Below are 15,024 nucleotides of genomic sequence, written 5' to 3'. Positions count from 1 at the left end.
TCTCTGGCACTGACAGATTGGAGCTTACATGTTCTTCTCAGTGAATTGGGGGGACAGGGGGAGATGATCTTAAGAGTTTTGATGGCCTCAGTCAAGATGGGAGTAAGCAAGGTGAGGTGTAGTTAAATCAGGAAGCTATAATGTTAAAAGGGCCTAGAGTTTGCTCAGGAAAATGAAGAAGCCTGATTGGGAAGCCTTACTAGAAACCCAGGAATATTGCATGCCTCACTCTAGTCTGCTTGCTGCACTTTGGCCAGCTCTGGCTCCAAGAGTTTGAGAATCCTCAGGCATAGAACGGTGGGTGGGCCCACCAAAACTGGAAGGTGCAGGAACTGCAAGCTGAGAATTATCTCTGGCTGCATCTGATCTTCATGCCAAGTGGGGATGGTAGCACCATTAGGGCAGTGGTTTAGGGCTTTGGCAAATGCCCAGTCATGTCAGGCTCTGGATCTGTCCCTGGATCTGGTTGAGCTCCCTGCGGTTTGTTCCTTTGAACAGACCTGAACGGTGGTGCTCAGGCTGAATCACCTGGCCAGTTCATCATTTCAGTTGTCTAGACGTTGTCTTGAAGAGGAATCAGGAGGAAATGGGTTCTGGAGAGAATGTAGGAAGAGGAAAGTAGGCAGAAACAGAGAAATAAGGGATGGTCGGAGTTACTTCTTAACAAAGTCTATAGAACTACACCAGCTCTCTTGTAATTGTAAGGACAACAAGACTGTGTACACACTATACGTTTCATGCACATTCCCTCCCCATCCCCAAATAATAATATAGTGGTACCTTGGTTGTCGAACGTAATCCGTTCTGGAAGACCTTTCGACTTCCGAAACGTTTGACAACCAAGGCGCAAAGGGCAGTCAGCAAAGTCAATTGAGAAAATTGAAAGAAATGCAGCGGAAGCCATTTGACTTCTGAAAAGTGTTTGAAAATGAAATCAATTACCGTACTTCTGGGTTTTTGGTGTTCAAAAACTGAAACGTTCTGCTTCCGAGACGCTTGAAAACCGAGGTACCACTGTAATTGGAACTATAATTTGTTAAGCATGCTGGGAATTCTAGTTCTGTGAGTGGTAAGCTGCAGTTCCCAGGATTCTTCGGGGTCTGCTCTTTAAATTGTGGTGTACATGCTTGCTCAGGACTCCAGTTCACAAGGACATTTCAGCATACATACCCTCCAAGTGTCCCTATTTTCCAGGGATGTTCCTGATTTAGATAAGTCGTCCCAGTTTCTGATTTGATCCCTGAATGTCCCACTTTTCCTTAGGATATCCCTATTTTCATTGGAGAAATGTTGGAGGGTATGGAGTTATCTGACCCCCAAGCCGTCTGAAGGCAATTCTGCTTAGGGAAGTTTTTAAAAGATGTTTAATGTTTTATTATGTTTTAATATATGTTGGAAGCTGCCCAGAGTGGCTGGGGCAACCCAGTAAGATGTTTGGGGTATAAATAGTAAAATTATCATTATGGAATGGGTCATCCTTATTTTCATTGGAGAAATGTTGGAGAGTATGAGCCTTACATGCATTAAGCAGCCTGGAAATAAATTAAACAAAGGAACATTCCTGATCACAGTTTCCTTTCATATTTACATATTTGTGTCAGTTGAAATAGCCCATGTCCCACAGAGCTTTTTGTAAACACTCTGTCTCATAAGGTTGTGTATAACAGATGTATTAGAGTTAAATCTTTCTTTGTATTTTGACATTTTGTATTTCATTTTTTAAAAAACACATATGTATATTCTGGGACGTGGGTGGTGCTGTGGGTTAAACCACGGAGCCTAGGACTTGCCGATCAGAAGGTCAGCGGTTCACATCCCCACGACGGGGTGAGCTCCCATTGCTCAGTCCTTGCTCCTGCCAACCTAGCAGTTCAAAAGCACGTCAAAGTGCAAGTAGATAAATAGGTACCACTCCCGTGGGAAGGTAAACGGCGTTTCCGTGCACTTCTCTGGTTCGCCAGAAGTGGCTTAGTCATGCTGGCCACATAACCCGGAAGCTGTACGCTGGCTCCCTCAGCCAATAAAGCGAGATGAGCGCCGCAACCCCAGAGTCGGCCACGACTGGACCTAATGGTCAGAGGTCCCTTTACCTTTACCTATGTATATTCTACTCCTGTTCACAGAACTCCAGTTACCAGGGTTTTCTGCGGAAAGGAAATAATAGTAATAATTTATTTATACATACATACATACATACCCTGCCCATCTGGTTGGGTTTCCCCAGCCACTCTGGGTGGCTCCCAACAGAATTAAATGCACAATAAAACATCAAACATTAAAAACTTCCCTAGGGCGGATGCCACTACCGAGAAGGCCCTCTGCCTGGTTCCCTGTAACTTCACTTCACACAGTGAGAGAACTGCCAGAAGGCCCTCAGAGCCAGATCTCAGTGTCCGGGCTGAATGATGGGGATGAAGACATTCCTTCAGGTATACTGGGTCGAGGCTGTTTAGGGCTTTAAAGGTCAGCACCAACACTTTGAATTGTGCTTGGAAATGTACTGGGAGCCAAACAGCGGTCAAACCAATTTAAGCCAGCAGTGCAGAAACAACAAAAGTATGTCTACTATTTTTGTTTTGTTTTGTTATGTTACCCAACAAAATGTTGGTAGGAGGAAAAATCCCTTTCAGATTTATTGGCTTATGAACTTATTGTGTCCCTAATAGAGTGTTTTGCTGGCGAACAGATGGTTTGTTAGAGCCATTTTAGAGCAAGTGACTCTCAGGAGGCCAGGCAATTAGTCAGCAGATCATTAATTTTTTTGGCTCCTAAACTGCAGGAGGGAGCTGAAATCAAAGTAGCCATAACCAGAAACAAGAGCCAGTTAGTCTCTTGGTGTCAATAAAATAGCTTAAAGGGCAGGCATTTGCTCAGGAGAGCATCTTAAAAAGTGAAGAGAGGAATTGTTTAGATATATTCTGGAAGCAATGGGGAGAGAGAGAGAGAACCATTGGAAGGGAAATTGCTTTGCCTTAAGTTCTCTCTCAAGTTTTTTTTTTTAGAAGGGAAATAGTCTTGCACAGTGGACTGCCTTCTCAATCTTCTCCATGTCAGGATCTTTAACTAAGTCAGATGAAGAACCTGACTTAGTTAACGTTTTATTCCAGTCTGAGGAATAAACTCATTTCCTCAACAGTCCAATACAAATGTAGAAGATTTTTCTGACTTTCAAATTAGCTTTATTTATTCTTCTTCCACAATTGTAAATGTAACCTTTTGTTCTTTTAAACATTGTGGATAAACCTATAAAGCCTTAGTGGGTGGTCGTTTATCAACTGTAGGTATATTAGATTTAAAAAATGGAAGTCATCTGGTTGATGTTGAAATTTCCATTTATCCAAGCGGGAACATTTTGTTTCTAGAGATAAACATTAACATCTTTTCAGCCACTTGATTTCTTTGTTAGGTTTTCCTTCTGTAAAGGATTTGAGATAATACAGTTTCAGTGAGGTGCACTGATTCTCATCTTGTGACCATGCTTGCTGACAGACATCTCCAGAGGATACAAACGTTTGGCGTACTCTGACTATCTGAGTAAGACCAAATTGTGTTTCTATGGCACAGGACGAGAAAAGCTGGTGAGAGCAGGCACTCATGACATGTTTAAAAGCTTAAAGCTAATTAAGAAGGCTTAGGATCTGTTTTGATGGCATTAAAAATTATATCCAGGAAAATCCTCACTCTGTGTCTCTTGGAAAACATGAACTTTACATTACTTAAGCAGGTTAGTGCCTGATGAAAGGCTTAACAGCACACAAGGAGCTTATTTCAGGGTGGGAGGGGGGCATTGGAAAGACATGGGAAGGCTCCATGGAAAACAGATCAATATGGAAGTATATTCTCAGATAAGTGGAGCTCACTGGAGTAAAAAAATAAAAAATCTTGTAAGACTACTACATTCCTCAAGAGTTTGGATGAGTTTGTTGAACTGAGCATTAAGGCTGGCTTGCCTCCCTTGACGGAGAGGCACCCTAGCAATTTAACATCATTATTGCATTGCACTGCTCTGAAGACCTTCTAAGAAGTGTAAGGAGTGTGTTGAGGGACTGGACATACGGGGCACAACTGCTTTCTTTTAAAGGTTAATAACAACACTTAGAAAGACTGTACACCTCGAAGATAGGAGGCATTCCCACCTCTTCCCTCTCAGAGAGGGGCGAACTCCCACCTCCACCCCTTCACTTGCTTAAGGCCTGTTTGGGGTTATACCTGCAGCCACCTCCATCTCTAATGTTGCCACAGGTCCAACCATGTTCCTCCATACAACACCCATAGGAGAGTAGCTGGGTGTGGCTGTATGGGAGAACGCTTACCAGGTCAGTTTGAAAGCCCCCTGTCTCCACTGGATTATAAAACCAGAAGTGAACCTGGATAGGTGGGAGGGAATTGCCTCAGGTATGTTTGGGTGGGGTGGGGGGAGGCCGAAGTGGTAGGAGCAGGAGGGATGAAAGTACCCTTCAGTTCTGCCAGACTTCATGTTATCATGGCAATATGTGGTGGGTGTTAGGGAGTGCATTTGCTTAGATGACATGCATCATCCCTGAACAACTCCCTCATCCCTGAACAATGGTCCTGCTAGCTAGGGATGATGGGATTTGCAGTCCAAAACAGTTGGGACCCAGGTTTGAGAAACTCTATCATAGATGTTTGAGGGGGAGGGGGCTTTAGCCTTTTCTCCACTTTGGAAAATGAGAATATCTTTCACTTATTTTGTTCTTATGCAAACTTTTGCCCCTATACACAATGGGTGGTATTGAGCTACATTTTTCTCACAGTTGACCCATTAAAATGATTGGATGTAACTTAAGACATATTCATTAATTTCAATGGGCCTACTCTTGCGTAGGGACACGGGTGGCTCTGTGGGTTAGGACTTGCCGATCAGAAGGTCGGCGGTTCGAATCCCCGCGATGGGGTGGGCTCCCGTTGCTCGGTCCCTGCTCCTGCCAACCTAGCAGTTTGAAAGCACGTCAAAGTGCAAGTAGATAATTAGGTACTGCTCCGGCGGGAAGGTAAATAGTGTTTCCATGCGCTGCTCTGGTTTGCCAGAAGTGGCTTAGTCATGCTGACCACATGACCTGGAAGCTGTACGCCGGCTCCCTCGGCCAATAAAGCGAGATGAGCGTCGCAACCCCAGAGTCGGTCACGACTGGACCTAATGGTCGGGGTCCCTTTACCTTTACTCTTGCGTAAAATGGAATACCACCCAATATGTCTGAGAAAAGAAACTATTGGCTTAACTATGGGTCATTGAAAAGAACATCTCTACAAAGCTGAATGGGCTAAAAAAAGATGCTCTTTAGATCATCCTCTAGAGAATGACATTTTATTCCTAGAAGCATCCGTCAACAGCAAATTTTGCATGCCTGGTAATCAGGATCCCACCCACACTGTGAAACATGAAGGGCTCAGAGGGTTGGGCATCTTGGAAGGACAAGAGTCTGGACACCGGGAGAAGCTTTAAACCATCTCAGCCAATTGCACTGCCTTGTCAAGAAGGGACAACAAAAAGCTCAAAGAGAGGAATTAATTTGACATGCAAAAGTAAAACCAAACATGTTCCCAGCTGTAGCTGTCTGTCCATCCCTCCTCCTCATCCAGCATTTATGGACTCTGCAGATGCCTAACCTAGGAAGATGGAACGTTGATGAATCCTTGCTAATGCTACGTGGTAATTAGTGAGGTTGAATATTTCTGCAACACTTTCCTCCTGCAGGGAAGGGCTTGGAGTGATGAAGGTGCCGTTGGCAGATAAATTGTACCTGCCTGAGCCATCTGTCTTACAAATGATCCTGTATGTACAGCTATTATTTCAGTCAGACACCGACAGCTCCACAATTGTTCACAGCCTCAGTGAAGAATAGTAGCTGTCAAGAGGGTTGAGAGTGCTGCGGCTTTTAACAGACCTGTTTGCAGCTCGTCTCAGAGGCTGAGGGATGGCATGTGGGAAACAAATCAGATCTGCACGCAAGGCTGCAGACGGCGTATTTATTATGTTCTGCTTTGCTATGCAACAGTGTCACAGGAAAGGTTGCTGCGTCCTTTGGAATGAAAATGTTATGGAATGCAGCGGGGGAAAGTAATTTGCCCCCTCAAGGGTGTAGATGCTCACCGTTCCCAGACCCAGATCGTGCTAGGAAAAAAAAGAACCCAGGGATCCCAAACCATTAATCTTGTATTGGTTGATGTTCAGTGGAAATATTTGGTACTAAAACCCTGTCAAACGGTGATGGGGAACCTGTGACCCTCATAATGTTGTTGGACTCCAATTCCCATCAGCTTCCATCAGCATGGCCAATGTTCAGGAATGATGGGAGTTGGATGCCAACAGTGATGGCTAGAGGCAGCTCATCCAGGCAGTAGTTGGGAGTGTTCATTTCACCAGACAGACAGACCGACCAAATGGACCAATCATGTTCTTAGGAGGAATTCAACGGTGACTCTGTCTTAATGAAGTGTGTTTCCACTTGCACAAATGGGAGACCCTTTTTTTTGCTGATCCCCTCTGCCCACAAAGACCTCCCTTACCCAAAAAGCTGCTCCCAAGAGTTGTTGTTGAATTAATTAAATTTGTATACCACCCTATACCTGGAGTTGGGGGACCCTCTGGGACATGATGCTTTTGCCGATGGAACAATAATAGGAGTGTGACATTGAATTCCTCCCTGTGTCTTTAATTCTCAAATTTAGCAGTACAATAGAAATGTGAGAATAATCGCAAGCTATTTGGGGAAGATGAAATGTAAATACTTGGGAGTAACACAATGTTTAGAAAAGGGGTACAAAAATTCAAAGCATGGAGGGGGGAATTTGCCACATGCTTTTTGATAAATCTCTCACACCAGACAAAATTATTTCATACATATACCATTTTGGGAGTTCTTAAAGGCACCCCGCTAGCCAATTGGGGGGGGTGCAGGGGGAGGTGGTAGTTGCCCTGGCGGGACGCATTTTACTGGCTCCCACTAGCTCAACTGTTTTGTTGAATCTGGCCCAAATGATTAATAATGTGGAGAAAAGACTGGAGTTGCTATTGATACTTCCTTAATACACACAGGAACAAGGAAATGTTGGATAAAGTGAACAGTTACTGAACCTAATGTTAAGAGGAAGCATTTTTCATGCACAATTAGCTTGTACAATTCATTGTCACGAATTTTGCAAGAGCTAAAGATAGAAGAGCCCTAAAAGCTTAGCTATGTTCGTAAGAACAGACCCATGAAAACTGCAGGAATAGTGCAAAATATCTTCTGGTTGACAGAAACTGGAAATACATTTGCTTTGCATAGGGCCCAGCTTTGTAGATTTCACATGTGATGGGCAACAGCAGGTGTGGAATACCTTTGGCTCTCTTTGTGTTGCTGAACTACAATTCCTGTCATCTTTGTAGATTCAGGTAGGTAGGCCGTGTTGGTCTGATGCAGTCAAAATAAATAAAAAAATTAAAAAATTGTCCAGTAGCACCTTAGAGGCCGACTAAGTTTGTTTTGGGTATAAGCTTTCGTGTCCACATGAAAGCTTATACTCAGAACAAACTTAGTTGGTCTCTAAGGTGCTACTGGACAATTTTTTAACCCTGTCATCTTTGGTTATTGGCCACACTTGCTGGGGCTAATGGGAGCTGTAGTTAAGCAATATCTGGAAGGCCAAAGCTCCTCCACACCTGGACTAAAAGAGAAAACATTGGTTGTCAAAGAGAACCACAAGCCAATCCCTGTATAAGCCATACTGAGTATGTGCCACATGTCTAAAGGGCATTCTTAGCCCACTCTATGAAACAAGGGATGAACTAATTCCACCTACTAAAAAGTTGGCAACTTTGTTTCTGTGATATACTGTAAGTGAGGTAAAATCGTTTCTGGGGGCAAGAACTGGAATGGCCTCCATTTTGTGTTCCTCAGAAAGCCCTCTTCCGAGACACTTCTTGGATTTGTGGGTGGGGACTGGCTGCAACCATAAAAATTGACTGCCTTCTTTTTCACCATTACAGCTGACAGCAGTTGGATGTCCACAAAGAAACACACACTTCTAGACAATGGCTGGATCGATCCTTCAGTAACTGCCATTATTTGACAGGTGCAGTGTTCAATGTACACAATACTCCTCACCAACAGAAGGTAGTGACTGAAACAGCCTTGCTTAAAGTTGCTTAAAATAAGGTTAGTGGGTTGCATGCAATGCTATTTTTAATCCCGTACTACTAGGAAACACATTTTTTAACACAATGGATTTTTTTGAAGTACAATGTCTTCTAAAAAATCCCAAAGGTGCCCCATTTGGGGGGGGGGGAGAGGCAAGGGCAGGAATCATGAGATTAACACTGATGTCCTGTGTGTGTCAAATTTATGACTGCTGATGTAAATTTGACTTGGGTCAAATATTTGCACCAGCTCTAGGCTGGAACAGCAATCTTCCTCCCTCCAGTTCACTTCAACCAACATGCTAAGCAGGACTGAAGATGCACAGGGAGGCACACTGCTTTGTAAAACCATGCTGGGAAGCAGCTGTTAGGATTGCACCCTTAGCAAGCTAACTTTAGCACCTATTTTATACATCGACACAACCATCCTGGGTCTAGTGTTACTGTACTTATGCTTCTCTTTTCTAGTTAGGACTGTATTACTGACTAGAACCCAAATCATCTCTCTGGAACAAGGCAACAATAGCAAGAAAAATGCTCAACATAGCGCACCATAGATCACCACCTTAGGGAGAAAGAAGACCAAGCACAGGAGAGTTAGTTTCTTAGCACACTCAGCTCTGTACGTTCCTCAGAGCAGCTTGAGGGGCTCTTTCTGCAATCCAATTAAAAGCAGCTCACATCTAGACGGTGAAGAAACACGTACAGCACACACACCTGATAGATATTTATAAGACACAACAGTATTCAATTAGTTCAGGATCAGTTTCATTGGTCCCCTTCCATCTTGCCATATGGCCCACGATCAATAGGTGTCTGAATTAGCAAGCAAGATCACAAAGCAGCCAACGATATGGTTGGGAGTCAGCAAAAAGCAAGCTTGCTCTGTGTATCTCTAGAGACCACAAAAGCACAGCAATATTGAATAGTCTCTGCCTCTCTGCCCATTGAGTTTCTATCATGGAAGTTTGCAGCAATGCTAAAAATAGAGTGTTTCTGTGCGTGGAGCTGTTCCCCTCGATACATATATTTCAGTCTAATAAAAAGTGCTGGCCGTTTCATTGCTCCTTTTCCTCAGAATGAGATACTCTGATAACAGCCATTAAAATCAACCCTTGCAAATGAGCAGGTACAGGGGGTTCTTTTAAATGCAGCCTCCATTCTAGCAGGTGGCCAGAACCACTCTGAACCAAGTGATTACCTGTGAATAGAAGAGGTAATGCTGACAACTGCTCGCTGCAGGCAGTTATTCAAAAAGGAGAAACAGAAGCGAATGGAATGGAAATGCAGCATTTAAAGTGCTTCGTAATAAATACCTTAGGAGCCCCGCTGCTGGCCTATTCTCCAAAAGCCTTCCTTTGAGCTTTGGGGTGGGCTCGGTCACAATGAATGCTAATGGGCAATCAGTGAAGCCCATCCTCCTTCACATTCCATGGTGAAAGGTGGCCTTGAAGCTGCTTTTCCAGGTCTGCAAGGCACAAGAGCAAGAAAGCCTGGGAAAAGTTTGTACGAAGCCAGTGGAAGAGTTACGAGCTGCTGCTGCTGTAGAACTTACGTTCCTATGAATCTAGCACTACCTGCCTGCTCAGGTCTGGTTACCTGTGCACCTACATAAAAACCTGCTTGTTTGGGCCAATGGCTCATCCAGTCCAGCATGCTGTTCTCACAACAGCCAACTGGATGCCTGTGGGAAGCCTGGAAGCAGCGCCCAAACCTTCTCCACCTCCAGAAGTTTCCCACCACTGTGGCCATTTCCAGCAATTCCTCCCCTGGCCCGAGCTCCCCATGCACCCAAAATCTGTTCAAGAGGGTCCCCCAATTCTCTAGAGATTTTGAGAAGCGGTAGGGTGGAGGATGTGGGAGAGGAATAGCCAAAAACTGCTCCCATTTCTCCATTCAGCTGATGGCTGCTTTCCGGCAGACAAACATCAGCTGGATTCTACCCTCTATTCCTAGGCATACAGCAAAAGCCAGCATTTTCACAATACTTTTGTAATAGCTGGGGCGTCCCAAAATATAAAAGCAGAAAGTCATGTTCATATACTTATTAAAACTTTTATTATGAAAACAAAATTGTCATTTTACAGTTATGTGAATCACACACAGAACAATACATACAATGAATTCTATTTTGCCAGATTATAGTTTTGTACAAGGCCAACATCTCATTCCAAGGGCCTAGACATTCCTATGCCCTGACGAAGAGAGAAGTCGCTATTTATTGAAGGGACAAACTGCAACTTGCATTCACAACATTCAGCAATGTAGTTGAGCACCGTAACCATTTAGAGCCATGGTGCTTTTTATTCTTCAAGAGGATGGATCGGTCCAGTAGCACTTCGTAATGTGCATGTAGCACATTGGTAAATATACCTTTTAGTAATGTGAATATTTACAGTACAGGTGTGACAAGAAGCCAAAACAATTCTGAATGATGTGATGCAAAAGATGACGGTCTTCAGAGATCAGCTTCTGCACACATTTCAGGCCACAAAACAAGTGTCACATTCTTTGCAGGCAATCTTATCTTTCTGGAATACATATGAAAATCAGTGGCCAACTTTGTGTAAATCATTTAGTTAAGGCATATATACAACAAGTATGCGCCATGAAATCTTTATTTTGAATGGCTGATTCCTTATGGATCTCTAGTATGCAGTATTTTATTAGGCACTTCTGCCAGCAACAAAAGAAGGAAATAAGGGGTGGGGGGAGAACATGGCTAAGTGTTCCAGTAACCACCATAAAGTAGTTGTGTAAATAAGCCCTTGCTGGTGTGGCCGAGGGGTGGAGGGAGGCGCCGCTGAGCTCCCAGTTCAAAATGTGCTTCCCACAGAGCTTTTAAGACTTTGGGCACCTTGAGACAGTCACTATTTTGGGGTGATAGTCGTCCACATACCAGCAAATTCCAGTTGCGCAATTAAAGTTGATTTAGAGATATTGCACATCAAACCTGCTTCCCAAAAGATAATTTTCTTCTTTTTTTTAGCAAAAAGGAAAAAGTAGCAGAAAGTGTGGGATGCTACATCATCTAGCCTCCTTATAAACAAAAGCAAATGCTCAGTAAAACAGCTAACCAAGTCGAATCTGCCTGCAAATAAATCAGGATGAATGCTCAAAATGCAGGTCTACTGGAAGCGCCCTTAAGTGTCACCTAAAAGGATTAAGAGCAAAAGAGGAGGTATGGAATAATAACAAAAATCCTTCTACAAGGCTAAATTTACAGCCATGCCTTCTCTCACCAAATAATCTAGGAGAACAGCATATTTTATTGAATGACAAAAACCAGGATTAGAAAAGAACCCATTTATTGCAGAATGGTGTGGTGTCTTTTTCCCTATATCCCTAGGACTTTTGAGAAAGAATATCATATCAACAAGAATTTACAATTTTGGCATGTTAAAGCACAACAAACTTAAGATCACTTATTTAGTGAGCAAGTTCTGTTAACATTTTCACATTAATGCACATTTTGCTAGCCACAAAAATAGGCTGTTAAGACTGATCTCACTGATATAACAGTTTGAAGTTCAGTAACACATGGTTTTTATTCTTCGCAGACCTTTTAAAAAGTTGATAAAGAAACTATGGTTCTTGTTACTTTTTACAAATACATTCTTGAATATGAAACATTAACCTGAATTACGGTATACTTTGTGTACTCAAATATCTAATACTAGAATCGTATACTACCACTATTCTCAGGAGGACGTTTTTAACACTATAATGTTTATTACCTTCAGTATTAGATGTCAGCACATTTGCTTCTAGTTCTCAAAAAAAAAAAAAAAAAAAAAAAAGGCACCATGAAATTTAACTTTACTCAATAGCAAAAGTACAAATTAAGATCTAATTTTTGATACATCAAAGTGATAAAATCACCAGGGGTTGCTTGGCAGTTTGAAAATTTGACAAGAAGCCAAAAGTATCATTGAGCTGAAATGCAAAAAATGTGCAAAATAAATATAACATACAGAATAATGGTTCACAGTACAAGCAATGGAAAATCTGGAATTTAGCAGTAGTCCTCCGATCAGATATGGCCAACTGCAAGTAGTATCCTCATTCACACTGTGTTACCTAACACTTCATTCATGTTCATTGTAAATTAATCTAATCTGCAACTGAAGTCCTTTTCAGCTATGGCCACATATTGGTGCTGGCTTTGCATGATGCAGTTTAGAGAGCTGGAACTGCCTATGAATGATGTGACTACTTGTCCGGGGCACTCGGTGGTATGTGGGAAAGATCCCTACGATGAGTCCTGCCTACATAGCTGCACTATTCACACATAGCCCATTGCATGGGGCAGCATTACAGAAAGGTGGTACCCACATTGCTGTGTGTGAAGGGTGCCACAGGCTGCCTTTGTGACGATCTCCAGTTTCATCCACTAACTTCAGCAAAACTGACATTGCAGCTGTATTTTAGCTTGTATTTCTCATTACTTATTATTATTATTTTAATCCTGACACCCCTGCCTCGCCCAAGCCTATTAAAAACAGTAATGAAAAACTGGTAACAAAATTGCTTTGGAAAATGCTGTATACTTTAGTCTAATTCAAAAGGGCAAAGTTCTACTGGATATTTCGCTGGCCCATTTAATTCCTGAGCAGTAGGTGCGTCAGGTGGAGCCAAGGGTTCAAAATGCACCTTGGACGAACAGTGATGGCATTACATTTAACCACCTTATTCTGATTTGGAACATGTCTAACTGGCAGGCTTGTAACTCCTAAGGGGTGCGGGGTCCACAAAGCCACTTTTCTCTTACAATTTCAAACAAATCTAATGGGCAGTTAAGTCTAATTAAATGAATGTTATCTCTGTGTTGATTTAAAGGTTCATCTGCATTAAAAGCTGCTTGTTTTGTTTTGCTGGTGTCTGTGCAAACAAAAATAAAAATGCAGAAATTTCGCTCTCCTATATCTACAAACCTTTTTTCTCATCTCTTGGGCTGCCTTATTTGAAAACTATTAGGTGTGTTCCAATCAGCATCAATAATGTGATAGCAGTGAAATAACATGAAATTCTGCTCACATATCACTTTGGATCTAAAAATTCAAAGCAGGGAGGAAAATCAGAGAAGAAAATGCAAAATATATCAGAAATCCTGAAACATTTGCTGTAACTTATGGAGGAGGCGGGGTTGTTCTGGAGAGTCATGGAAAGACCCTCACATTTTCTGCGCACTTATCTTCCTATGCCTAGCAAATATTCAGTGCTATCAGAGGAAAGGGTGTGGTTGGATCCATACGACTCAATCATCTCTTGAAGGGAAGTTAGGTAAGAATGGTCTGGTACTGATGCTGACAAAGCAGACAGAACTGACTTCATGTGCAATGGATGTGCTTATAGAGCAAGTGTTGCAAGCTAACTGAGCAAACCCTAAGTACTGGATGCTGAGCTCTAGAGCCAAGAACTCCATGCACAGCTCAACCAAGAGGCTTTTGTGCATGTTGTTAGGTCTAACGGCAAAAGCTTCAAAACCAACAAAATTTGTATGTGTGCAAGTGAGTATTCTACAAAATGCAAGGTTAATTTTAGTTACTCAAAAATTATGAGTCTCCTTGGGAACCACTCAAGGCAAGGGCAGTTCAACCTTAGCTTCTCCTAGCCAAGGATGGCGAGGCTGCAGTGTTGGGAATAAATGTACCAAAGTTACTCAAAGCACTAAAATTGACGCATGCTTAACATTAAGCAGAACTGCAGCTTCAGCAAGTGTAGTAAGTGTTCGTGGACACATTAAAATGCTGGAATGATTCCTGTATAATGTGGATTCGGAATGTTCTCTCTCTCTTTTTAAAAAATCTCATTTACAAAGGGAAAATTCTATTTTATAATTTGACTGCTAAATTCCAGACTAAATGCAGAGACATTTAGAAATTTAATCATCAGTTTCCTTAGCCTTAACATCTCAAGTGTGAATTCTCGGTGGTATTATACAGTCCAAAGAATAAATCAGAAGAGTAAAAAAGAAGAAGTTATTTTGAAAATGTAGTGTTGACCACAAGTTGACCTCTCGAATCCAGATTTGCACTGTGGTGCTGGTGATGGCACATGCAAAATATGAGTATTAATACTGGCAGAAATGAGAAGGCTGCTTTTTCATAGCAAATAATTCATTTCGTTTTGCTCAGTGATCGAAGGCATAAACTATGTAGCTCTAAAAATTGTTCAAAGAGATCATTGTAAACCAAATTCCTTGGATTTTATTTTCATTTGGTAATCTTCCCCGTAGGCAGTTTTATTTCTTCTTTCTTAATACTGGGAAAAGTGTGATGTTGAAGATCAATGCAGTTCAGTATGTCCTTTGGTCCAATTTCCAGGTTAACACCATCTTTTATTTTAAATAATAAAAAATATATATGGTAAAAGTGCAGAATGGCTTAGCAATACAAAAAGATAGGAATACAACTTATTTCCTACATAGTAACTGGAATAACTGGGCTTCAATGAACTGTAGAAAAAAGCAGACATGTGGTTGTATCTCCAGTAAAAAAATGATGAATCTAGCTTTTCAGTTCCTCTTGGAAAGATCTTTACAGTAGGCATTTTCAGCACTTGTGCTTCATGGCAAGCTGGAGGGAAAATGTGTGAGAGAGTGAGAGATGCATTAAGACTTATTTACAATTATGGCTGGACATTTATGAACTAGGCTTAGTTCCTGTGCTGCAGACAAAAAGGAAGCATGTATATATTGGCTGCAAATCCCAATAAAACTTTCTCCTGTTGAGTTTATATTGCTTGCTGCATTCACAGACCATATAATCAATACAGAAGGAAGATACTTAGCTGTTTTCGCTCACTTCAAGGTGAAGATGCTGAAACCCAACCAAGATAAAAAGAAATACCTTAAAATTACTTTATTTAGAGTAAATTACAAA

At 41.9% G+C, this 15,024-nt stretch overlaps 1 protein-coding gene across 1 annotated transcript in view; it reads right to left on the bottom strand.

The window, feature by feature from the left end:
* Positions 1 to 10,179: 10,179 nt before the first annotated feature.
* The window catches only part of STXBP6 (syntaxin binding protein 6), a 99,105-nt gene continuing 94,260 nt past the window's right edge, over positions 10,180 to 15,024 (bottom strand). Inside the window, exon 6 of the mRNA XM_081866471.1 lies at positions 10,180 to 14,718. Coding sequence (XP_081722597.1) covers positions 14,695 to 14,718 — 24 coding nt within the window. The 3' untranslated portion in view covers positions 10,180 to 14,694. The remainder of the gene's footprint in view (positions 14,719 to 15,024) is intronic.

This window comes from Podarcis erhardii, assembly GCF_964252035.2.
Source record: "Podarcis erhardii genome assembly, chromosome: 1".
Lineage (NCBI taxonomy): Eukaryota > Metazoa > Chordata > Lepidosauria > Squamata > Lacertidae > Podarcis > Podarcis erhardii.
Note: the sequence above shows the minus strand (reverse complement) of the source record. Positions and strands in the feature narration are given on the sequence as shown.